At 45.6% G+C, this 26,751-nt stretch overlaps 1 protein-coding gene across 1 annotated transcript in view; it reads left to right on the top strand.

Moving 5' to 3' along the window:
• FBN3 (fibrillin 3) overlaps positions 1-26,751 on the top strand; it is a 285,607-nt gene that overhangs the window by 53,314 nt on the left and 205,542 nt on the right. The window contains exons 3-4 of the mRNA XM_038384214.2: positions 2,059-2,141; positions 16,436-16,534. Coding sequence (XP_038240142.1) covers positions 2,059-2,141; positions 16,436-16,534 — 182 coding nt within the window. The remainder of the gene's footprint in view (positions 1-2,058; positions 2,142-16,435; positions 16,535-26,751) is intronic.

Genomic DNA, 26,751 nt, shown 5'->3' with positions numbered 1-26,751 from the left:
CAGCCTCACAAAAGCATCACCCATTGAATCCCATTGCTCCCCACCCCTGCCATTGTTGATTGCATCAACACTGCTAGTGCAGCCTCTCCTAGCAGGAAGATATGCAGGGAGAGAAGGAAGGGATCTAAGACTGACAGGCAATGTAAGGGAGGTCAGTGCTGCCCATAGGTACCCAATAACTTGGTAACAGACCCCAGCAGTGAAATCAGGGAACCAGCAAACATTTATAGAGAGAAACAAGCCTCAGAGTCCAAGTCTGATCTGCCCAACAAGGGTATGAGTCAACAGGAATTCCAATGGAGTCACACTGGCGCGAGTGAGATCAGCACTGACCCCGTGTCCAGCGCTGCTGAGCTACATACATAAGGACCATCTGTCCTGAAAAGAGTGGGGAGGGAATTTTTCAGTGAGACGTTGTTTTGTCAGACAATGCTGGTTCATAGAAATTAAAACTTTTCCTGGGAATCAGAGTAGCAGCCGTGTTAGTCTGTATTCGCAAAAAAGAAAAGGAGTACTTGTGGCACCTTAGAGACTAACAAATTTATTAGAGCATAAGCTTTCGTGAAGTGAGCTGTAGCTCACGAAAGCTTATGCTCTAATAAATTTGTTAGTCTCTAAGGTGCCACAAGTACTCCTTTTCTTTTTCCTGGGAATGTATCAGTTTCAACAAAACTTTTGTTGGGAAGGTTTCTCAGGTCTAAGAGATGGAATTTCTGGTCAAAACCAGAAAGAGGGAATGACCGCCACCCCAGAATAGCCAATAGCCCAGGGGTCAGGATACTCATCTGGGATGAGGAAAACCCAGGTTTAAGTCCCTTCTGTGCTTGAATCAGAGCAGGGACTTGAGTCTGTGTCTCCCCCATGAGTGACCTATTTACCTAGTTCTTCTTGCATGCTTTGTCTCTCTCTCTTGTGGTTTTCATTACAAGTTTTGAAAGGTCTCGTTTTCATTCTGATGCAGAACAAATGTCAAAACCTCACAATTGTTTGCGAAAGGGAATTCTTGTTTTCTGGCCAGTTCTAGTGCAGAACATACAGTACCTCTGTTGTATAGTATAGTAAATATATCTAGTGGGGAAAGGTTGAAAGCTCATCTGAGTAACATAATGCTGTTAAATCTATCTTAAATATTTATATGGCCCCCATTATTGAAGTATAGGAATGTCTCACTGTCATTAATGTATTTACTATCCCATAACCCCCACATGAGGCAGGGAGTGCTACCTCCCCATTTTACAGAGGGCAATGTGAGACACAGAGACTAGGTGAATTGCTAAGATAGCACACAAAGTTTGTGGTGTAGCAGGGAATTCAACCCAGGACTTACATGTCCCAGACAAGTGCCTAGATCACTGGCTGATCTATTTTCTCTACACTACAATAGTGTTCTAACTAAAAAACAACAACCCAAGTATCAGAAAGTCAGGAAACAAGAGTTAAGGTTCAATGTACATATAAATCAATATTTGAGAGTCTGGAAATACAGTTGCTGAGGCAGCTTGCAAGAGAACCATCAAGTGCCAGCTGATACAACCATTTTGTGCACAGACAACTTCACACCTGGTGCAAGTGGGAGGCCACAACTCATTTCACACAAACCATTGAACAGCCTTTGGAAAGCAGTATCCCGGTCCCCGGTCTGGATCTGAAACCAGGAGATGGAAATGAAAAGTTCCATATACCATAACTCTGCAGCCTGAGCAGCCAGCCATCATGCTGTTTATCCTAAGTAACGGGCAGTGTGATGCACATGCTGTTTGGCTGTGCTCCTCCACAGGGAGTGCAGGTACAGCTGTGTCCTATGGTATTTACTTTATTGAAAGAGAGGTTAAAAGTTAATTGAGGTTTTATTAAAATTATGTATGTTGATTCTCTTTAATGGGATTTATCTGTTGAGGTCGGTCTTGCCCTCCAGTAGAGGGAACATCAACTGGCAGTGAAATGCCATATCAAAGGCCATTAAAATGCTTTACCAAAACAATGGAACTTTGTTGACTACTCCAGCTGCAGAGAATGGAGAATAAAAATTATTCTAAATGTTTGTTTTCTAAATGACAGACCTAATGTTTGCGGCTCAAGGTTCCACTCTTACTGCTGCCCTGGATGGAAAACGCTGCCGGGAGGAAATCAGTGCATTGTTCGTGAGTATCGACTTCCCTTTTAATGACATCACAGGGTATCTCACAGGGAACTAGCTATCTTGCAGTGATGAAATATACAATCCACCCTCTCAGCAGATGAAATGAACGTTCCTAATTTACTTTAGCAGGAGTACTGAATGATGGAGTGTGTAGTCTCTGCAGGATGATTAAAGATGAGTGGTTATAATCTGCATCATTTAATAGAAATAAGACATGGCTCTTAGACTCCTGCAGAATTGTGGCCTTTAATCGGATAGTTTGGATACCTGCTGTAGCACATTTGTCCCCAAAGGTGACTCCCAAGCAAGAAAAGTTAATTTAAAACTGCTTTCTGGAGGAAGACATTTTTATAAGAGACATTAACTAGGTGCCTAGATCTAAAGACACATTGTCCCTACAAATTGTCTATGATCTGGGATTTACATCTTCCTTTGAATCATCTGGTACTAGTCACTGTCAGAGACAGGACACTGGACTAGGTAGATCAGCTGATCTGGTATAGAAAACTCTATCTTCCTATTTAGACTTTCAATAAGCCTTTGACAAAGACCCTCGCCAGAAGCTAATAAGGAAACTAATCAGCAGAGCTGGTTGAAAACACTTTTTTTCTAGCAAAAATTTTAGAACAAGAAGTTTTCTTTCAAAATTTTTGAATTTTGAAAAGCTACAGAGTGACATACTTGCAGTATTTCATTTTTCCTTTGTCCACTCTGCCATTTTGAATTATTTTTGGTTTTACAACACCAAAATGAAACAAAAATTTCAATTTGAAATTAAACAAAATGAACATTTTCATTTCATTTATTTAATTATTTCCCACTGAGAAATGTCATCAGAAACAATTTTTATCAACAGAGTCCCAGTTTCAATCAGTTCTATTAATTAGTCCTTGGACAGAAGGCAAAGTTCTATCCTAAATCAAAAAACAGCTAAAAGACTGAAAACAAGGAGTAGGAATTAATGGTCAATTTTCTTCATGGCAAAAATATAACAGTGGGTGCCAAAAGAGTCTGTACTAGGGCTGGCATTGTCTAAGAATATGGGGTGAATGGTAAGGTGGCAAAATGGGCCGGTAACATATACTTTTTTAGGCTAGCAACAGCTAGATGAAGACAGGAATTCCACAGTGTTCCAGGTGCTGTACTTAGCTGGTGATTTGGTAAGGGGTAAGTCTTCCCTCGGAGTGAACACTGAATTGATACTGACTGAGAAAGCAGAGAAACTCTTCTGCAATAGAATGTCCCCATGCGGGAGTTAGACTGGCAGAGCTATCACAGAATAACTGTGCTGGTGGTCAGTCCGGTACCCTTCTGTGTATGTGTTATGATACAGCCTACAATTACGTGACCACACACTATTTCCCACCCCTGCTCTGGGGATGAATCAGGGTTGTATAGCTCTGCCTCATTTGTTACAGAAGTTGGAAGGTGTGTGGTAAAAGAGGTAGGGGGTGCAGGGAGAGAAAGGATGGTCTCACAGTTAAGGCAGTCGAACGCTTCCCTGGAGAACTGGATTCTATCCCTGCATCTGTCACAGAGTTCTGCCTGGTGCCGGGCAAGTCACTTCAACCAACATTTTTTCCTCATTGTGTATTCCTCATTTTTCGGGTGCCTGACTTGGAACCATGGGATCTGATTTGCAGAAGTGCTGAGTGCTCACAGGTGCACTTGGAGTCAATGGAAGCTGGGCTTCGGACATATAAAATGCTAGGTAATGCTAAGTACGTTGAAAAATTAGGTCCAAATTGGTCTCCCAAAATTAATGGATACTTTTGACCTTAATCTCTCTGTGCATCAGTTCCCCATTTGTGAAATGGGGATAATCCCACTCCCTTCACCTTGCAGGGGTGCTGTGAAAATAAATCCATTAATGCTGGTGAAGCGCTCCCTTACCATAGTGATAAGCACCATAGAAAAGCCCATGAGGAAATTAATAATTCTCTATTCATGGCAGGGTTTGTATAGTCTGCAGCAAATAAGGCCTGGGGCTACATATTGACCAACGAGAATAAAACAAAATATTGACTAGCTGTTCAGTAAGTGAGCACTGTCCATCCTGTGCATGGAATGAGGCAGCGGTCCTGCGGAAAACATAGTTGTGGTCATGTAATAAAGACTGTACCTTGATGCCTACACAGAGGCTTGCACAGACAACCTTACATCTGGTATTTCCTAACTTTTAAGTGCTTGACTTTGCAATTTTAATAATATTCTTTTAACATAGGTTTTGCATGTAGTTAATATAGATTCATAGATACTAAGGTCAGAAGGGACCATTCTGATCATCTAGTCCGACCTCCTGCACAGCGCAGACCACAGAATCTCACCCACCCACTCCTATGAAAAACCTCACCCATGTCTGAGCTATTGAAGTCCTTAAATCATGGTTCAAAGACTTCAAGGAGCAGAGAAGCCTCCCTCAAGTCAACCATGCCCCATGCTACAGAGGAAGGCGAAAAACCTCCAGGGCCTCTCCAATCTGCCCTGGAGGAAAATTCCTTCCCGACCCCAAATATGGCGATCAGCTAAACCCTGAGCATATGGGCAAGATTCACCAGCCAGATACCCAGGAAAGAATTTTCTATAGTAACTCAGATCCCATCCATCTAATATCCCATCTCAGGGGATTAGTCCTATTTACCCTGAATATTTAAAGATCAATTACTTACCAAAATCCCATTATCCCATCATACCATCTCCTCCATAAACTTATCGAGTAGAATCTTAAAGCCAGATAGATCTTTTGCCCCCACTGCTTCCCTTGGAAGGCTATTCCAAAACTTCACTCCTCTGATGGTTAAAAACCTTCGTCTGATTTCAAGACTAAACTTCCTGGTGGCCAGTTTATACCCATTTGTTCTTGTGTCCACATTGGTGCTGAGCTGAAATAATTCCTCTCCCTCTCCTGTATTTATCCCTCTGATATATTTATAGAGAGCAATCATATCTCCCCTCAACCTTCTTTTAGTTAGGCTAAACAAGCCAAGCTCCTTAAGTCTCCTTTCATAAGACAAGTTTTCCATTCCTCGGATCATCCTAATAGCCCTTCTCTGTACCTGCTCCAGTTTGAATTCATCCTTTTTAAACATGGGAGACCAGAACTGCACACAGTATTCTAGCTGAGGTCTCACCAGTGCCTTGAATAATGGTACTAAAACCTCTTTATCCCTACTGGAAATGCCTCTCCTGATGCATCCCAAAACCGCATTAGCTTTTTTCACAGCCGTATCACATTGGCAGCTCATAGTAATCCTATGATCAACCAATACTCCAAGGTCCTTCTCCTCTTCCGTTACTTCTAATTGATGTGTCCCCAATTTATAGCTAAAATTCTTGTTATTAATCCCTAAATGCATAACCTTACACTTCTCACTATTAAATTTCATCCTATTACTATTACTCCAGTTTACAAGGTCATCCAGATCCTCCTGTATAATATCCCGATCCTTCTCCGAATTGGCAAGACCTCCCAGCTTTGCATCATCTGCAAACTTTATTAGCACACTCCCACTTTTTGTGCCAAGGTCAGTAATAAAAAGATTAAATAAGATTGGTCCCAAAACCGATCCCTGAGGAACTCCACTGGTAACCTCCCTCCAACCTGACAGTTCTCCTTTCAGTAGGACCTGTTGCAGTCTCCCCTTTAAGCAATTCCTTATCCACCTTTTGATGTTCATATTGATCCCCATCTTCTCCAATTTAACTAATAATTCCCCATGTGGCACGGTATCAAATGCCTTACTGAAATCTAGGTAAATTAGATCCACTGCATTTCCTTTATCTAAAAAATCTGTTACTTTTTCAAAAAAGGAGATTAGGTTGGTTTGGCACGATCTACCTTTTGTAAAACCATGTTGTATTTTGTCCCATTTACCATTGACTTCAATGTCCTTAACTAATTTCTCCTTCAAAATTTTTTCCAGGACCTTGCATACTACAGATGTCAAACTAACTGGCCTGTAGTTACCCGGATCACTTTTTTTTCCTTTCTTAAAAATAGGAACTATATTAGCAATTCTCCAATCATTCGGTACTATTCCTGAGTTTACAGATTCATTAAAAATTCTTGCTAATGGGCTTGCAATTTCAGGTGCCAATTCCTTTAATATTCTTGGATGAAGATTATCTGGGCCCCCCGATTTAGTCCCATTAAGCTGTTTCAGTTTCGCTTCTACCTCTGATATGGTAATATCTACCTCTATATCCTCCTTCCCATTTGTCATGCTACCATTATCCCCAAGATCCTCTTTAGCCTTATTAAAGACTGAGGCAAAGTATTTGTTTAGATATTGGGCCATGCCTAGATTATCTTTAACCTCCGCTCCATCCTCAGTGTTAAGCGGCCCCACTTCTTCCTTCTTAGTTTTCTTCTTATTTATATGGCTATAGAACCTTTTACTATTGGTTTTAATTCCCTTTGCAAGGTCCAACTCTACTCGACTTTTAGCCTCTATCACAGGGGTTAGGGAACTCCCAGCCAAATAGCGGCTTAATGACATGTGAGGTTAGTGACACTCAGCACTGCCAGCCGATGCCCCACAGAGCTGTAACACATGCCATCTGGGTTCTTGATCCTTGGGAACTCTACATTGTCATTGTTTTTTATAAAACACACAGAGATAAAAGCTTCTTGCTGGGCTCTAATCAATCTCTGCTTACACACGTGAAACAATACTCCCAGAATGCTATTTGGCTTCCCTGGTCTGAGGTGGGGGCAGAGCAACACTCCCGCAAAGGAGAGATGGAAGGGGGTTGGGCATGGAAAACAATGGATAGAGCTCCAGTTGACCCTGGTTAAGTCCCTGTTATAGGTTCATCATATTGTGTTGGTAACACTCTTGACATTCCACTTGTATCTCTGGAGGATGTTAAATGGAAGCCAATGATGTTAGACATTTTAAAATCAGCAGATCAAGATAACTTCCTTCCAAGAGTTTTAAAAGAGCTGGCTGAGGAGCTCACTGGACTGTTCATGCTGATTTTCAATATGTCTTAGAGCACTGGGAAGTTCCAGAAGGCTGGAAAAAAGCTAATGTTGGGCTAATTTTTAGAAAGGATAAACAGAATGACCTGGATGATAATAATAGGTCTGCCTTGATCTGGGCAAGATGATGGAGCCGCTGATTTGGGACTCCATTAATAAAAAATTAAAGGCGGGTAATGTAATTAATGCCAATCAACATGAGTTTATGGAAAATAGAATCTTTCACACTAACTTGACACCTTTTTTGATGAGATTATAAATTTGGTTGATAATAGTGTTGTTGTAATATACTTGGGCTTCTCTAAGACTTGGTACTGCACAACGTTTTGCTTAAAAAGCTAGAATGATATAAAATTGACATAGCACACTTTAAATAGATTAAAAATTGGCTAACTGAGGTCTCAAAACTTAACTGTAAATGGGGAATTGTCACTGAGCAGGTGTATTTCCAGTGGGGTTCGGCAGAGTTCTTGGCCTTCCTCTAGTTAACATTTCTAACAGTGACATGCAACAAAACATAAAATCAGCACAGTTAGAGTTTCAGATGACACAAAAAGGGGAGGGGGGAAATACTGAAAAGAACAGGTCTCTGATACAGAGTGATGTGGATCACTTGGTAGTTTGGGAAGAAGCAGATAATATATATTTGAATACAGCTCAATGTAAATGTATCTCTCTAGGGACAAAGAATGGAGCCCATGCCTACAGGAGGGTGGACTCTATCCGGGAAAGCAGTGACTCTGAAAAAGATTTGGGGATTGTGATGGAAAATCAGCTGAACATGAGCTCCCAGTGCAACACTGTGACCAAGAACACTAGTGCCATCCTGAGATGCATAAAGAGGGGAATCTCCAGTCAGAGAAGAGAGGTTCATTTACCTCTATGTAGATTCATAGATTCATAGATACTAAGGTCAGAAGGGACCATTCTGATCATCTAGTCTGACCTCCTGCACAGCGCAGGCCGCAGAATCTCACCCACCCACTCCTACAAAAAACCTCACCTATGTCTGAGCTATTGAAGTCCTTAAATCATGGTTTAAAGACTTCAAGGAGCAGAGAAGCCTCCCTCAAGTCACCCATGCCCTATGCTACAGAGGAAGGCAAAAAACCTCCAGGGCCTCTCCAATCTGCCCTGGAGGAAAATTCCTTCCTGACCCCAAATATGGCGATCAGCTAAACCCTGAGCATATGGGCAAGATTCACCAGCCAGATACTACAGAAAATTCTTTCCTGGGTAACTCAGATCCCAGCCATCTAATATCCCATCTCAGGGGATTAGTCCTATTTACCCTGAATATTTAAAGATAAATTACTTACCAAAATCCCATTATCCCATCATACCATCTCCTCCATAAACTTATCGAGTAGAATCTTAAAACCAGATAGATCTTTTGCCCCCACTGCTTCCCTTGGAAGGCTATTCCAAAACTTCACTCCTCTGATGGTTAGAAACCTTCATCTAATTTCAAGTCTAAACTTCCTGGTCGCCAGTTTATACCCATTTGTTCTTGTGTCCACATTGGTGCTGAGCTGAAATAATTCCTCTCCCTCTCCTGTATTTATCCCTCTGATATATTTATAGAGAGCAATCGTATCTCCCCTCAACCTTCTTTTAGTTAGGCTAAACAAGCCAAGCTCCTTAAGTCTCCTTTCATAAGACAAGTTTTCCATTCCTCGGATCATCCTAGTAGCCCTTCTCTGTACCTGCTCCAGTTTGAATTCATCCTTTTTAAACATGGGAGACCAGAACTGCACACAGTATTCTAGCTGAGGTCTCACCAGTGCCTTGAATAATGGTACTAAAACCTCTTTATCCCTACTGGAAATGCCTCTCCTGATGCATCCCAAAACCGCATTAGCTTTTTTCACAGCCGTATCACATTGGCAGCTCATAGTCATCCTATGATCAACCAATACTCCAAGGTCCTTCTCCTCTTCCGTTACTTCTAATTCATGTGTCCCCAACTTATAACTAAAATTCTTGTTATTAATCCCTAAAGGCATAACCTTACACTTCTCACTATTAAATTTCATCCTATTACTATTACTCCAGTTTACAAGGTCATCCAGATCCTCCTGTATAATATCCCGATCCTTCTCTGAATTGGCAATACCTCCCAGCTTTGTATCATCTGCAAACTTTATTAGCACACTCCCACTTTTTGTGCCAAGGTCAGTAATAAAAAGATTAAATAAGATTGGTCCCAAAACCGATCCCTGAGGAACTCCACTGGTAACCTCCCTCCAACCTGACAGTTCTCCTTTCAGTAGGACCCGTTGCAGTCTCCCCTTTAACCAATTCCTTATCCACCTTTTGATGATCATATTGATCCCCATCTTCTCCAACTTAACTAATAATTCCCCATGTGGCACGGTATCAAATGCCTTACTGAAATCTAGGTAAATTAGATCCACTGCATTTCCTTTATCTAAAAAATCTGTTACTTTTTCAAAAAAGGAGATTAGGTTGGTTTGGCACGATCTACCTTTTGTAAAACCATGTTGTATTTTGTCCCATTTACCATTGACTTCAATGTCCTTAACTAATTTCTCCTTCAAAATTTGGTGTCCATAATTCAAGAAGGATGCTGATAAATTGGAGAGGGTTCAGAGAAGAGCCATGAGAATGGCCAAAGAATTAGAAAACTTACTTTTTGGTGATAGACTCAGACAACTCAGTCTATTACCTTAACAAAGGGAAGATTTCAGGGGTGACGATCACAGTCTATAAGTATCTACAGGGGAAACAACTATTAAATAATGGGCTCTGCAGTCTAGCAGGGAAAAGTCTAACAGGAGCCAAGGGCTGGAAGTTGAAGCTAAAGAAATTCAGATATAAGTTTTGAACAGGGAGGGTAATTAAGCACTGGAACAAGTTACCAAGGGTCATGGTGGATTCTCCATCACTGACAATTTTTAAATCAAGGCTGGATGTGTTTCTAAGGCTATGTCTACACAACGAAATTAGGTCAAATTTATAGAAGTCTTTTTTTTTTTTTAGAAAGCGTTTTTAAACAGTCGATTGTGTGTGTCCCCACACAAATGCTCTAAGTGTATTTAGTTGGCAGAGTGTGTCCACAGTACCGAGGCAATCGTCAACTTCTGGAGTGGTGCACTGTGGGTAGCTATCCTACAGTTCCCGCAGTCTCCGCCACCCATTTGAATTGGTAGAAATCCCAGTGCCTGATGGGGGAAAAACATTGTCGTGGATGGTTCTGGGTACATATCGTCAGGCCCCCCTTCCCTCCCTCCCTCTGTGAAAGCAAGGGCAGACAATCGTTTTGCGCCTTTTTTCTTGAGTTACCTGTGCAGATGCCATACCAAAGCAAGCATGAAGCCAGCTCAGCTCACCGTCACCGTATGTCTCCTAGATGATGGCAGATGTGGTACTGCATTGCTACACAGCAGCAGCTCATTGCCTTTTGGCAGCAGACAGTGCTTTATGACTGGTAGCCATTGTCGTCATACTCCTGGGTGCTCTTTAAGCCGACCTCGATAAGGTTGGTCAGGGGCGCCTGGGCAGACATGGGAGTAACTCAGCCAGGTCATGTTTCCCTTTTTAAGTTTCGTCTCATGGAGATTCAGTCCTGCTGGCAGTCGTACTGCACTGTCTTCTGGCGAGCACCCAAGAGATGATGATGGCCAGCAGTCGTACTGCACCATCTGCTGCCAGCCTAAGATGTATAAAGATAGATGAAGTGGGTCAAAACAAGAAATAGACCAGATTTGTTTTGTATTCATTTTCTCCCCTCTCCCTCCCTCCCGCCGTGAAATCAACGGCCTGCTAAACCCAGGGTTTTGAGTTCTATCCTCGAGGAGGCCATTCTGTTTCTCCTTGATGCAAAGCCATGCTCTTTGTTGATTTTAATTCCCTGTAAGCCAACCCTGTAAGCCATGTCTTCAGTCGCCTCTCCCTCCGTCAGACAATTGTTTTGCGCCTTTTTTCAGCGCAGACTCCCATAGCACTGGGAACACGGAGCCCGCTCAGATCACCATGGCAATTATGAGCACTATAAACACCGCGCACATTATCCAGCAGGATATGCAGAACCAGAACCTGCAACTAAAGCGAAACCAGGCGAGGAGGGACTGCAGCGTGGTGACGGGAGTGATGAGGACATGGACACAGACTTCGCACAAAGTGTGGGCCCCTGCAATGTGCACATTATGGTGTCAATTGGGCAGGTTCACGGTGTTGAACACCAATTCTGGGCCCGAGAAACAAGCACAGACTAGTGGGACCGCATAGTGTTGCAGGTCTGGGACGATTCCCAGTGGCTGCGAAACTTTCGCATGTGTAAGGGCACTTTCATGGAACTTTGTGACTTGCTTTCCCCTGCCCTGAGGCACAAGAATACCAAGATGAGAGCAGCCCTCACAGTTGAGAAGCGAGTGGCAATAGCCCTGTGGAAGCTTGCAACGCCAGACAGCTACCGGTCAGTCGGGAATCAATTTGGAGTGGGCAAATCTACTGTGGGGACTGCTGTGATGCAAGTAGCCAATGCAATCACTGAGCTGCTGATATCAAGGGTAGTGACTCTGGGAAATGTGCAGGTCATAGTGGATGGCTTTGCTGCAATGGGATTCCTTAACTGTGGTGGGGCGATAGACGGAACCCATATCCTTATCTTGGCAGCGGAGAACCAAGGCAGAGAGTACATAAAGCGAAAGGGGTACTTTTCAATGGTGCTGCAAGCACTGGTGGATCACAAGGGACGTTTCACCATCATCAACGTGGGATGGCTGGGAAAGGTACATGGTGCTCGCATCTTCAGGAACTCTGATCTGTTTCAACAGCTGCATCAAGGGACTTTCTTCCCAGACCAGAAAATAACCGTTGGGGATGTTGAAATGCCTATAGTTATCCTTGGGGACCCAGCCTACCCCTTAATGCCATGGTTCATGAAGCCATACACAGGCACCCTGGACAGTAGTCAGGAGCTGTTCAACTATAGGCTGAACAAGTGCAGAATGGTGGTAGAATGTGCATTTGGGCGTTTAAAAGCGCGCTGGCACAGTTTACTGAGTAGTTTAGACCTCAGCGAAACCAATATTCCCATTGTTATTACTGCTTGCTGTGCGCTCCACAATATCTATGAGAGTAAGGGGGAGAAGCTTATGGCAGGGTGGGAGGTTGAGGCAAATTGCCTGGCCACTGATTATATGCAGCCAGACACCAGGGCGGTTCACTCTACTTTCCTGTAAGCTAAGCACCCTCCCCTCCTCCCTTCGATCACCGCTTGCAGAGGCAATAAAGTTATTGTTGCTTCATATTCATGCATTCTTTATTTATTCATCACACAATAGGGGGATAACTGCCAAGGTAGCCCTGGAGGGGTGGTGGAGGAGGGAAGGAAAAGGCCATACAACACTTTAAAACTTATTGAATGCCAGCCTTCTGTTGCTTGGGCAATCCTCTGGGGTGGAGTGGCTGGGTGGCCGGAGGCCCCCACACCGCGTTCTTGGGTGTCTGGGTGAGGAGGCTATGGAACTTGGGGAGGAGGGCGGTTGGTTACACAGGGGCTGTAGTGGCGGTCTGTGCTCCTGCTGCCTTTCCTGCAGCTCAACCATACGCTGGAGCATATGAGTTTGATCCTCCAGCAGCCTCAGCATTGACTCCTGCCTTCTTTCAACAAGCTGACGCCACCTACCATCTTCAGCCCACCACCTCTCCTCTTGGTCATATTGTGCTTTCCTGCACTCTGAGATTGTCTACCTCCACGTATTTTGCTATGCTCTGTCAGTGTGGGAAGACAGCATGAGGTCAGAGAACATTTCATCGCGAGTGCGTTTTTTTCACCTTCTAATCTTTGCTTGCCTCTGGGAAGGAGAAACATATGCAGCTGCTGGAGGAAAAAAAAAGGGAGAGTGGTAGTTAAAAAGACACATTTTATAGAACAAAGGGTGGACTCTTTCACGGTTAACCTTGCTGTTAACATTACATAGCACATGTGCTTTCATTACTAGGTCACATTTTGCCTGTTATTGAGGGTATGCCAGTCTGGTGTGAGAGATCACTCATGCAGGACCAGGCAACAGAATTTGGCTTGCAGGCAGCCATGGTAAGCCACAGTCTTTTGGCTTCTTAAACCTTCGTAACATGTGGGAATGGTTTCAAACAGCAGAGCTCTCATTTCCCATACGAAGTAGCCGTTGGGTTGGCCATTTAAAATGGGTTAGCAATTTAAAAGGAGGGGCTGCAGATTCTGGGTTAACGTGCAGCAAAAACCCAACTAACCCCCCCCCCCCACACACACACAATTCTCTGGGATGATGGCTTCACCCCTCCCCCCACTGCGTGGCTAACAGCGGGGAACATTTCTGTTCAGCCACAGGCAGACAGTCCAGCAGGAACAGGCACCTCTGAATGTCCGCTTACTAAAACCACCCTATTTCAACCAGGTGACCATGAATGATATCATTCTCCTGAGGGTAACACAGAGAGATAAAGAACAGATGTTGTTTGAATGCCAGCAAACACTGGGACCATACGCTGCCATGCTTTGTTCTGCAATGATTCCCGACTACGTGCTACTGGCCTGGCGTTGTAAAGTGACTTACCATGGAGGATGGAATAAGACTGCCCTCCCCAGAAACATTTTGCAAAGGCTTTGGGAGTACATCCAAGACAGCTTTATGGAGATGTCCCTGGAGGATTTCCACTCCATCCCCAGACACGTTAACAGACTTTTCCAATAGCTGTACTGTCCGCAAATGCCAGGGCAAATTAATCATTAAACATGCTTGCTTTTAAACCATGTATAATGTTTACAAAGGTACACTCACCAGAGGTCCCTTCTCTGCCCTCAGGGTCCAAGAGCCTGCTTGGGGTGGGTTCGGGGGGTACTGGGTCCAGGTCCAGGGAGATAAACAGATCCTGGCTGTTGGGGAAACCGGTTTCTCCGCTTCCTTGCTGTGAGCTATCTACAACCTCCTCCTCATCATCTTCCTCACCCCCAAAACCCACTTCTGTGTTGCCTCCCACTCCTTGGACGGAGTCAAAGCACAGGGTTGGGGTAGTGGTGGCTGCACACCCTAGGATGGCATGCAGCTCATCATAGAAGCAGCATGTCTGGGGCTCTGAACTGGAGTGGCCGTTTGCCTCTCTGTTTTTTTGGTAGGCTTGCCTGAGCTCTTTAATTTTCATGCGGCACTGCTGCGAGTCCCTGTTATAGCCTCTGTCCTTCATGCATTTGGAGATTTTTTTCAAATGTTTTGGCATTTCATTTTTTCGGAGTTCTGCCAGCACGGATTCGTCTCCCCATACAGCGATCAGATCCCGTACCTTCCGTTCGGTCCATGCTGGAGCTCTTCGGCGATTCTGGGCCTGCATGGTTTCCTGTGCTGATGGGCTCTGCATGGTGACCTGTGCAGGTGAGCTCGCCACGCTGGCCAAACAGGAAATGAGATTCAAAAGTTCGCGGGCCTTTTCCTGTCTTCCTGGCCAGTGCATTTGAGTTGAGAACGCTGTCCAGACCGGTCATAATGGAGCACTCTGGGATAGCTCCCGGAGGCCAATACCATCGAATTGCGTCCACACTACTCCAAATTCGATCTGGCAAGGCCGATTTCAACGTTAATCCCCTCATTGGGGATGGAGTAAAAAAATTGACTTTAAGAACCCGTTAAGTCGAAAAAAAGGGCTTTGTCTTGTGGGTGGGTGCAGGGTTAAATCGAGGTAACGCTGCTAAATTCGACCTAAACTCGTAGTGTAGACCAGGCCTAAATGATCTGCTCTAGGAGTTATTCTGGGACAGTTCTGTGGCCTGTGTGATACAAGAGTTCAAAGTAGATGATCATGATGATCCCTTCCAGCCTTGGCATTTATGATTCTATGACTCTATGATCCAACCCATGGGTCTCACAGAAGAAGGAGGTCTCAGTTACACAGATATGCTCCTCCACCCCCCAGGGTTCTAAGGTTTTCACAGGAAAGACAGAAATCTTGACAACACTTTTAAACTTGGTCCAAGGCAAATTGTCACCACAATAGCCTTTGACAAACAACTGAAACCAGCAGAACTCATGATGTGTGTGTCTTCAGTCCCAGCCATCACTGGGAGGGGGGAATTATGCGAGGACAAGACTTGGGAGGGTTAGGTCCAAAGGAAACATCATGTCCCTTCACCCCTTGGTCTGAGTGTGTCCCTAGTGCAACCTTTCCAGCTGCTGTTCTGCTCAGGCTGGTGTTCTCATGTGCTGCTCAGCAATTTCCAGCAGCCATGGAAGCTTTAATCTTCTTTAAAGGAATATTAATCCTCACTGTGAGCAGGTTCACATTAGGGTTGCCAAGTGTCTGGTTTTCGACTGGAATGCCTGGTTGAAAAGGGACCCTGGCTGCCCCCATTGGCACTGCTGACTGGGCTGTTAAAAGTCCAGTTGGCGGCACAGTGGGGCCTGGGGCTAAGGCAGGCTCCCTGCCTGCCTTGGCTCCGCGCGGCTCCCAAAAGCAGCCGCCAGGTCCTTGTGGTCCTTACAAGGCGGCTAGGGAGGCTCTGTGCGCTGCCCCCACCCCGAGGGCTGGCTCTGCAGCTCCCATTGGCTGGAAACCATGACCAGTGGAAGCTGTGGGGGCTGCGCCTGTGGGTGCCAGGGCAACACGTGGACCCTCCCTGGCTGCTCATCAGCCATGGGGCCGCAAGGACCTGGTGGCCACTTCCTGGGAGCCGTGGTAAGTGTCACCGGGACCCCACACCTTGAACCCCTTCCCTCACCCCAGCCCCCTGCCCCAGCCTGGAGTCACCTCCTGCTCCCAAACTCCCTCCTAAAGCCTTCACCCTGCACCCCCCCCATACCCCAACCTCCTGCTTCAGCCCTAAGCCTCCTCCCACCCCCCAAGTCCCTAATCCCCGGCCCCACCTGGGAGCTTGCACCACAACTGGAGCTCTCACCCCCCTTCTGCACACCAACCCCCTGCCCCATCCCGGTGAAAGTGAATGAGGGTGAAGGAGAGCAAGCAGCGGAGGGAGGGGGGATGGAGTGAGAGGGGGTGGGGCCCCAGAGAAGGGGCATGGCAGGGGCAGGGCCTTAGGGAAGGGGCGGGTCAGGGGTGTTTGGTTTTGTGCGATTAGAAAGTTGGCAACCCTAGTTCATGCTGTAACACCAATAGCCCAGATACCACAGGTCAGGCCTTTGCTGGAAGCTAAGGACATTGGATGTGTTTCTAGGGATTTGGGAAGCAGGTCTCTGGCCTGTGTTATGCAAGAGGTCAGACTAGATGCTCACAGAGGGCCTTCCTGGCCTTGGAATCTCTGAAGCAGGACATATGTGCATGGCAACACTGTTCACTTTCTTCTTGTCTCTCTCCAGCAATTTGCCGGAACTCTTGTGGCGATGGGTTTTGTTCACGGCCGAATATGTGCACATGCTCCAATGGGCAGCTGTCCCCAAACTGCGGCTCTGGTGGAGGTAAGAGAATATCAGATGATTGCCAGTCCCTCCCTGATGCTGACTGGCTATATCCAAGAGCACCCAACCAGACCGGGGGGGCAGTCCTCCTTAAGCTGTCCTGAAATAGTTTGTGTTCCTGGGAGCCAGCAGTACAGGTTATGGGTAGATCTGTGCAAAACTTGTTGAATGAAGTTTTTCCAGTGAAAAATGCAGATTTGGCATCACCAAATTATTTTGTGAAATTTTTGAGATTTTACCCTATTATTTTGATTTAAAAAAACCTAAAAAAATTTCCCCAAAATCAAAATATTTCATTTTTTTAAACAAAATGTTTTGATTTTTCAATTTGAAATGACTTTTTGTTTCAAAATTTCCTTAAATTTAACATTTTTAAAATAAAAAACGCTCACCTCTAAATGATTTAGTTGGGGATTGGTCCTGCTTTGAGCAGGGGGTTGGACTAGATGACCTCCTGAGGTCCCTTCCAACCCTGATATTCTATGAAACATTTCTCTTTGGGTTGAACACAATGTTTTGTTTGACCCACAATGAATTTTTTAAAACTTTAGATTAATCAAAAATGTCTAAAAATTTTAGTTTCAGTTCAACCTGAGACTATTTCCACCTCCCTATTTTTTGGAATTACCAGTGAACTGAAAAAAACATTATTTGCCCTGTTCTAGTTCTGGTCTAAATGTAACAGGAATTGCAAAGCTCATAAACCCCAGCTGTGCTCTCACTGAAGGGCTCCTTGCTGTCCCTCTATGCTGAAAGAAAATTAATTACTTTGTAATTTCTGCTACAGTCCAGTGAGCCACCTTGGCATAGTCAATTCCAGCAGGGCACCTCTCAGAGCCAGTTCTTACTGTGACAAAGCATTCATGACATGGTTTGCCAAAAAGTCCATCTACTGCTGACTGTTCCTAGTGATTAAACTCTTTGTTTACCATAAAGAAAAGGAGTACTTGTGGCACCTTAGAGACTAACAAATTTATTAGAGCATAAGCTTTCGTGAGCTACAGCTCACTTCATGTGAGCTGTAGCTCACGAAAGCTTATGCTCTAATAAATTTGTTAGTCTCTAAGGTGCCACAAGTACTCCTTTTCTTTTTGCGAATACAGACTAACACGGCTGCTACTCTGAAACCTTTGTTTACCATGTTTATGTAGGATATAAAAGTGCTGTCTATCTAAAGCAAGTGCTAAAAGGATTTGCTTAGCCCATGATTTGGGTGTCAGAAAGAAATGTCTGGCTGTTTTGGGTAGGCTCAGATGACATCTGATCGTCATACACTGGGGAGTCAGGAATCCCAAAAAAGCATCACCTTTCCCCCTTCCTTGCTCTCTGACCCCTGTGACCAATGCGAACCCACGGGAGCCCCAAATCATCCACACAGTAAACTAATTGCACGCACAACGGCACTTAAATGAGAACACTGAGAATTATTAAAAATAGAAAAGGCAAAAAGGTATTGGCTTAGCAATGTGGGCCCATACGAACCTGTGTGAGGAGAGGAGCCGGGGAAAAGAAGGGGACCATGAAGCCTTCTCTTTAATGCCACAGCTATTTCTTAATGCACACAGATTGCTCTCTGATTCCATGTGTAGTCCTCCCCACAATGAGCCAGGAGCCAGAGAAACACTAAACTGCACTGTGTTCCCAGCAGACCTGTACAAAGGACTAAACTGTGGAGAACTGGGCAGCTCAGACATCTGAAACAAACAGCACCACTTAGATAGCCAGAAAGCAGAGAGCTCTCAGGGGTCACTATATTACCATGTGCTCATGATCATCTCCGCCAGATGTATTCAGGGTTTCTGGAAGTGACTGACACTACAGCCATTCACCTACACCGCAGCTAGTGACCCTCTGCACAGCACATTCTACTCTTCTCACAGTCTGAACAAGGGGGCTAGAGGATCCATTGTCTGGGAAACACCACTCCTCCAGGCCCCAGGGGCCAACTTTGGATTGCATTGCCAGCACATGCTGGTCTGGCTTGGCTGCTTTGTCATGTTGATCATTTGCGGTTGCTGGCTTGTGGTGGAAAATGAGCTCCCTGTGGGTTACCTCTTTCCACTCTGCAGCTCATCTCATGATATGGGCACGCATGAAAGGGAAGGGAATTGGAAGCAGCAGGAACCTGCATGAAAGCTGGTGATTCTGTCTCCTGAGATGGCAGGGGCAGGATTGCTTTGCCATCTCCTCAGTGGAATTAGATACATTTGCCAAAACTTCCACAAATACAAGCAGAGCATCTGCAAAGTTGGCTTCTCTATCCAGTGCCGCACGTATGTGTGTTACTCTTTATCCCAGCTTTCTTGGAAATGCCAGTTCTGCTCTCAGTTGCTCCTGTGGAACTGCCCTTGCTGTTCTATGGGAGTAACTGTGGGTCAAAACTGCCTCATAGTGTAGAAAAGCATCTTCACCCTCTTCTCCTCTTTTTCAGGAAGCCACAACAAGAAAGGCTCCAGCTGGTTCAGATGGCACATCTGCAGCCAGCTCTCTTTCAGCCTCCGGGTGTTCATCTTTTTCTTTGCCTTTTGGTTTTTGAGCATTTAGGAACCATAAAAAGAAAAGGAGTACTTGTGGCACCTTAGAGACTACAAATTTATTTGAGCATAAGCTTTCGTGAGCTACAGCTCACTTCATCGGATGCATTCAGTGGAAAATACAGTGGGGAGATTTATATACATAGAGAACATGAAACAATGGGTGTTACCATACACACTGTAACGAGAGTGATCAGGTAAGGGGAGCTATTACCAGCATGAGAGCGGGGCGGGTGGGGGGACTTTTGTAGTGATAATCAAGGTGGGCCATTTCCAGCAGTTGACAAGAACATCTGAGGAACAATGGGGGCAGGACGGAATAAACAGGGGAAATAGTTTTACTTTGTGTAATGACCCATCCACTCCCAGTCTTTATTCAAGCCTAAGTTAATTGTATACAGTTTGAAAATTCATTCCAATTCAGCAGTCTTTCCTTGGAGTCTGTTTCTGAAGTTTTTTTGTTGAAGAATTGCCACTTTCAGGTCTGTAATCAAGTGACCAAAGAGATTGAAGTGTTCTCTGACTGATTTTTGAATGTTATAATTCTTGACGTCTGATTTGTGTCCATTTATTCTTTTACGTAGAGACTGTCCAGTTTGGCCAATGTACATGGCAGGGGGGCGTTGCTGTCACATGATGGCATATATCACATGGTAGATGTGCAGGTGAACGAGCCTCTGATAGTGTGGCTGATGTGATTAGGCCCTATGATGGTGTCCCCTGAATAGATATGTGGACAGAGTTGGCAACAGGCTTTGTTGCAAGGATAGGGTTAGTAGCTCTGTTGTGTGGTGTGTGGTTGCTGGTGAGTATTTGCTTCAGGTTTGGGGGCTGTCTGTGAGCAAGGACTGGCCTGTCTCCCAAGATCTGTGAGAGTGATGGCTCGTCCTTCAGGATAGGTTGTAGATCTTTGATGATGCGTTGGAGAGGTTTTAGTTGGGGGCTGAAGGTGATGGCTAGTGGCGTTCTGTTATTTTCTTTGTTGGGCCTGTCCTGTAGTAGGTAACTTCTGGGTACTCTTCTGGCTCTGTCAAACTGTTTCTTCATTTCAGCAGGTGGGTATTGTAGTTGTAAGAATGCTTGATAGAGATCTTGTAGGTGTTTGTCTCTGTCTGAGGGGTTGGAGCAAATGCCGTTGTATCGAAGAGCTTGGCTGTAGACAATGGATCGTGTGGTGTGGTCTGGATGAAAGCTGGAGGCATGTAGGTAGGTATAGCGGTCAGTAGGTTTCCGATATAGGGTGGTGTTTATGTGACCATCGCTTATTAGCACCGTAGTGTCCAGGAAGTGGATCTCTTGTATGGACTGGTCCAGGCTGAGGTTGATGGTGGGATGGAAATTGTTGAAATCATGGTGGAATTCCTCAAGGGCCTCCTTCCCATGGGTCCAGATGATGAAGATGTCATCAATGTAGAGTAGGGGCATTAGGGGACGAGAGCTGAAGAAGCGTTGTTCTAAGTCAGCCACAAAAATGTTGGCATACTGTGGGGCCATGCGGGTACCCATCGCAGTGCCGCTGATTTGAAGGTATACATTATCCCCAAATGTGAAATAGTTGTGGGTAAGGACAAAGTCACAAAGTTCAGCCACCAGGTTTGCCATGACATTATCAGGGATACTGTTCCTGATGGCTTGTAGTCCATCTTTGTGTGGAATGTTGGTGTAGAGGGCTTCTACATCCATAGTGGCCAGGATGGTGTTTTCTGGAAGATCACCAATGGATTATAGTTTCCTCAGGAAGTCAGTGGTGTCTCGAAGATGGCTGGGAGTGCTGGTAGCGTAGGGCCTGAGGAGGGAGTCTACATAGCCAGACAATCCTGCTGTCAAGGTGCCAATGCCTGAGATGATGGGGTGTCCAGGATTCAGGTTTATGGATCTTGGGTAGCAGATAGAATACGCCTGTTCGGGGTTCCAGGGGTGTGTCTGTGCAGATTTGTTCGTGTGCTTTTTCAGTGAGTTTCTTGAGCAAATGGTGTAGTTTCTTTTGGTAACCCTCAATTGGATCAGAGGGTAATGGCTTGTAGAAAGTGGTGTTGGAGAGCTGCCTCGCAGTCTATTGTTCATATTCCGACCTATTCATGATGACAACAGCACCTCCTTTGTTAGCCTTTTTGATTATGATGTTAGAGTTGTTTCTGAGGCTGTGGATGGCATTGTGTTCTGCATGGCTGAGGTTATGGGGCAAGTGATGCTGCTTTTCCACAATTTCAGCCTGCGCACGTCGGCGGAAGCACTCTATGTAAAAGTCCAGTCTGTTGTTTTGACCTTCAGGAGGAGTCCACCCAGAATCCTTCTTTTTGTAGTGTTGGTAGGAAGGTCTCTGTGGGTTAGTATGTTGTTCAGAGGTGTATTGGAAATATTCCCTGATTCAGAGACGTCGAAAATAGGATTCTAGGTCACACCGTGTTTTTCAGCTTTTCTCTGCAACCATGAGGGACAACAAATGTAGTTCAAAAACAGCCGAGAGTTTCACATAATTACTCCAGGAACTGGGGCTTTAAGAAAAACCCCAAATACAATGTGATTTACAATAACATCCCGAGCATCAGCAATGGTAGCTCTATGGCTCCCAGACAGACACTCCAATATTTAAAGTATAGTCACTTTCGGGAATAAATATTGCAGAACTCAAGCTGTGTGTGCCCTGGTACTTTTACAAGTGCTGCACTGGCTGCTTAAGAGCATTTCACCTAATGCTGCTTTACATGTCTAGATGTCTGTTACTCATGGGTCTCAAAGCCTTTTCCAAACACTCGTCCATTCGGCCTCACCACACTCCCAGATGGTGGCTACATTATTAGACCCACCTTACACGCTGGGGAACTCAGCTGGAGAAAGAGAGAGAGAGAGAGAGAGAGAGGGAAAGACTCGCTCCAAGTCATACAGTGACTCAGTGGCAAAGCTAGGACTAAAACCCAGGAATCTTGGCTTCCTAGTCCTCTGCTCAAACCACTAGACCTCACTGCTTCTGTAATCACTGCTGGTAGCCACACACTTGGTTTTCCCCAACTTTTCAAAGTAATGAGAAATGAACAATTGCTGCCCACATAAATATTTGAATGTATTTGATTTTGCAAGTGGTCCAGGTGCCTCGAGGCATGCACTGAACATTCAGCCAATTTCACTGCAGCTACTCTAACGTTATGTGTGCATCTACCCTGCAATCAGAGATGCACACATGTAGACATAACCACACTAGTTTTGATCTAGCTAATTCAAATAACAATAGCAGCGAAGTCCCAGAATCACCGGCTAGCCACCAGGGTCTGGGGCAAGGTTATACAGCACTTGCTGCCATGGCTTGACTGTTGTTAGTGGAGCTAGCTAAATCAAAGCTAGCTTACAACATCTTACATGCAGCAATCTCACCTCCTGCAGTGTAGACATACCCCATACCACTTCACTGTCTCCACTTCTCACTGGGTCCAGTCCGGCTCCTGCTGAAGTCAATGGGACTTTTGCCATGGAAGCAAAATCAATCCTCTAGAGCTAGCACTCCCTCTGAATCCCCATAGATATGCTCATTTCTCCTCTTTCTCTGGCTGTAGAGGACACCCTGACACAAAGCTGTGCTGTGCTAAGGCATTAGCTAGCCTCGCTTTGACATCAGGAGACAGAGGGCTGTCAGAGGCACTGGGCTGTTCTCCCTTCAGGCTGTTTGTCTGAAGGAACCCTCTGAGGTGCTTCAAAAGCTTGTCCAGAGAGAAATCGCCACCTAACGGAATTCAGTTACAGGCAGGGCAGTAAGACTCACTGAAGGCTGGTTCCCATTGACAGGAAGAAATTATTGAGATCCTGAAAGTCCTGTTGAAGTCCTCAGCTGAACATTGCTGTAGACTGGCAGGGGTTTTGTTGCTACATTTACTTTTCTGTGGAAAACCTATTGTGAACTGGCTACTGATCCAATCGCAGGGAAACAGTCCCTGCAACATCAAACCACATGGGGGTGTTAATTTAACTCAGGGAAGGAATTGCAAAGCTAATCCTGGAATGCTGACTTTAAAGTGCCATGTTGTGCCATGGTCCTGCTGAATCGCAAAAAACTGCAGCACATACAGGAATGTATGTACTCCCCTGCACCCCAGCCCATCACAGTGCTTCCCGGGGAGGATGGTGGCTTGACCGGAGTCAGGGGCGATATGTTAGCAATCTTGCAGGAATGTAGGGAATGTGTATACAGTTTATATGTCTGGGCACGTGCCTAGCATTCCATGGGGTCAGCAGGGAAGGATTTCACAATGCACTCTGGTGGGTAAGCTCCCCAGGAGGAGTGTGCCTGGGATCTGGCATTTGTACTGGAGGGGTGTTTGGGTTTGCACTGATCACTAATGCTTCAGGGAGGGAAAGCAGGCCAGCGGCATGCCACAGGCAGGCAATAAAAGCCACTCTGCTCCTTTCTGACATGACCCAGGGTCACTTTTGTTGCATGTAGAAGAGTAAGGTGCAAGTGACACTTGGATAGAGATAATCAAAGGGGACTTTGTCTGCAGAACACACTATTGATTACTGTCAGAGCCCTCAGTACAAATACGTTGTCAATCTAATCTAAACATAGTAACAGTTATCTAGTGTTAATCCTTCACCTTTCTATGCCTAGATGCTGTGGTGACTGGTGCCCTATACATACCTGACATAGGTACTAGACAGATAAAATCCTGATGACTCCAAATTCCTCTGCACATGTTGGCTTCACACTGAGTCTGCCTAGGCTTCAATACACACACAGCAAATTCCGCTCTGCTCTAACTCCATGCTTGTCTGTGTGGTTACACCAGGGAAGAGTGGGACCCAGGATAAGTAACAGCCAGGAACCTTTTCAGAAATATTGGCCTTTTCCCCATAAGAACGGCCATATTGGGTCAGACCAAGGATCCATCTAGCCCAGTGTCCTGTCTTCTGATAGTGGCCAGGGCCGGGTGCTTCAGAAGTAGGGTGACCATATGTCCCATTTTTTCCGGGACAATCCACTTTTTAAGCCCTGTCCCAGCTATCCTGACTTTTTTTTCAAAAGGAGGCATTTGTCCCATTTGCCCTTGCTGACTTGATCAGTTGGTAAGAGCAAATGGGCAGAGGAATGTGCGCGGGGAAGCAGAGATGACAGCCCCTGCAAGGGGGGCGGGGAGGCGGAGCTGGGAGGGCAGCATTCCAGTATGTGGGGATGCAGAGTTCCAGGACGGCTGACAGCCTAAGCAGCTGAGGGGGGGTGTGTGTGTGCCATTTTCTGTTTGGAACTATGGTCACCTTACCTAGAGGGAATGAACGGAACAGGCAATCATCAACTGATCCAACCCCGGTTGCCCATTCCCAGCTTCTGGCAAACAGAGCCTAGGGACACCATCCCTGCCCATCCTGGCTTATAGCCATTGATGGACCTATTCTCCATGCATTTATCTAGTTCTTTTTTGAACCCTGTTATAGTCTTGGCCTTCACAACATCGTCAGGCAAGAAGTTCCACAGGTTGACTGTGCATTCTGTGAAGAAATACTTCCTTTTGTTTGTTTTAAACCTGCTGCCTATTAATTTCATTTGGAGACCTCTGGTTCTTGTGTTATGAGAAGGAAAAAATAACACATCCTTGTTTCCTTTCTCCACCCCAGTCATGATTTTATAGACCTCGATCAGATCCCCTCTCTGAGCTGTCTCTTTTCCAAGCTGAAAAGTCCCAGTGTTACTAATCTCTCCTCATACGGCAGCTGCTCCAGACCCCTCATCATTTTTGTTGCCCTTTTCTGTATCTTTTCCAATTTCAATATTTCCTTTTTGAGATGGGGTGACCACATCTGCACACAGGATTCAAGATGTGGGCGTACCATGGATTTATACAGAGGCAATCTGATATTTTCTGTCTTATTATCTATCCCTTTCCTAATGAGTCCAAACATTCTGTTGGCTTTTTTGGCGGCTGCTGCACATTGAGTGGATGTTTTCAGAGAATTATCCACAATGACTCCAAGATCTCTTTCTTGAGTGGTAACAGCTAATTTAGACGCCATCATTTTATAAGTAGAGTTGGATTATGTTTTCCAATGTGCATTACTTTGCATTTATCAACATTGCATTTCATCTGCCATTTTCTTGCCCAGTCACCCCATTTTGTGAGATCCCTTTGTAACTCTTCTCAGTCTTAACTATCTTCAGTAGTTTTGTATCATCTGCAAATTTTGCCACCTCGCTCTTTACCTTTTTTCCAGATCCTTTATGAATATGTTGAATAGGATTGGTCCCAGAACAGACCCCTGGGGACATCACTATTTACCTTTCTCTATCCTGAAAACTGACCATTTATTCCTACCCTTTGTTTTCTATATTTTAACTAATTGCTGATCCCTGGGCAGCAGGTATTGTAGGCAGAGGGAGGCTGTGCTTCCCCAAACAGCTTAGTGTGACCACACCTATGCTCAGCCCCCAGGCAAGGCCTCCTCCTGCATTTCCCAGAGCTCTGCTCCCAGTTCTAATAATTACATGCAGCATCTAAACACCAAATCTGTTCTGGCTGGCCCAGGCTGGCTGACCTGCCTCCTGCAGGGATTCAGGGCAGTTGGTGCTGGGGCCGCTCTGCCCAGTGCACTGGGGTTGGGAGCACTGACCCTGGGTGCACCAGGGCTGGGGGCGCTGCAGCCACGTTGCCCGGCTGCCCAAAGCTCTGGGCCTGGGGCCTTGCCCCCCGGCTGCCCGACGCTGGGGCTGGGGGCCACGGTGCGGGTGCTCTGGGCTTCTGTAGGGAAGGGGGCAAAGAGGGAAGTGACAAAGGGGGAGGGGGAGAAGGGGCAGAAGGGGAGGGGAGGGGTGGGAGCTTGGGCACAAGGAGAGGAGCCGGGGTCTAGCCTCCCCCAGTGGCTGGGTCACCGGCCACCATGTGCTAATCAATGAGAGGACCTTCCCTCTTATCCCATGACAGCTTACTTTGCTTAAGAGCTTTTGGTGAGGGACCTTATCAAAAGCTTTCTGAAAATCTAAGTACAATATATCCACTGGATCCTCCATGTCCACTTACTTGTTGACCCCCTCAAAGAATTCTAGTAGCCCTAGCATCCAGCCTTCTTCTGAAGCTCCTGCTAAACTGCTGAAGTTATTGAGAGAGGGGTGGAATAAAATTTCCTGGATGTGTTCATATCCTGCTGCCCTTACTTGTGCACTGCTGCTGGCAGTGGCGCTGCCTTCAGACCTAAGCACCCGGCCAGCAGCCACCACTCTCCAGCCACCCAGCTTTGAAGATAAGCGCCACCGTTAACAGCTGCACAGAAGTGGGAATATCGTGACCCCCCCACACACAATAGGCTTGTGACCCCCCTTTTGGCTCGGGGCCCGCAGTCTGAGAAACGCTGTTGACTTTTGTATTCTTTTACTTTATGGTATAGATAGTATAATAAGGGTCTAGCCTCACTATGCCATCTTAGTATAGGGTAAAAGTACACAAAAAGTACTTATGCCAGGTTTCATGGTCATAAAGTGTTTTTCATGGGAGGGCCCTACCCATCACTATAAAAGCCCCCTTGTTCCAGGAGCTGTCAGTGGTGGGTATGGAGTGCAGGAAGCTACAAATTAAGAGAAAGGGGCTGACAGGAACTGGCATGTGTAGGTGGCCAGATCTCTCTGCAGTGCCATTGTGCAGCCCTTGGAGATAGCATTCACACAGCTGCTTTCCCAGTGTGGTTTAGCTGAAGTAAATAAGCACAGTGAGG

Source organism: Dermochelys coriacea, chromosome 25 (assembly GCF_009764565.3).
Source record: "Dermochelys coriacea isolate rDerCor1 chromosome 25, rDerCor1.pri.v4, whole genome shotgun sequence".
NCBI classification, from domain to species: Eukaryota; Metazoa; Chordata; order Testudines; family Dermochelyidae; genus Dermochelys; species Dermochelys coriacea.
The sequence above is the reverse complement of the archived record's forward strand: the minus strand, read 5'-3'. Positions and strand labels throughout refer to the sequence as shown.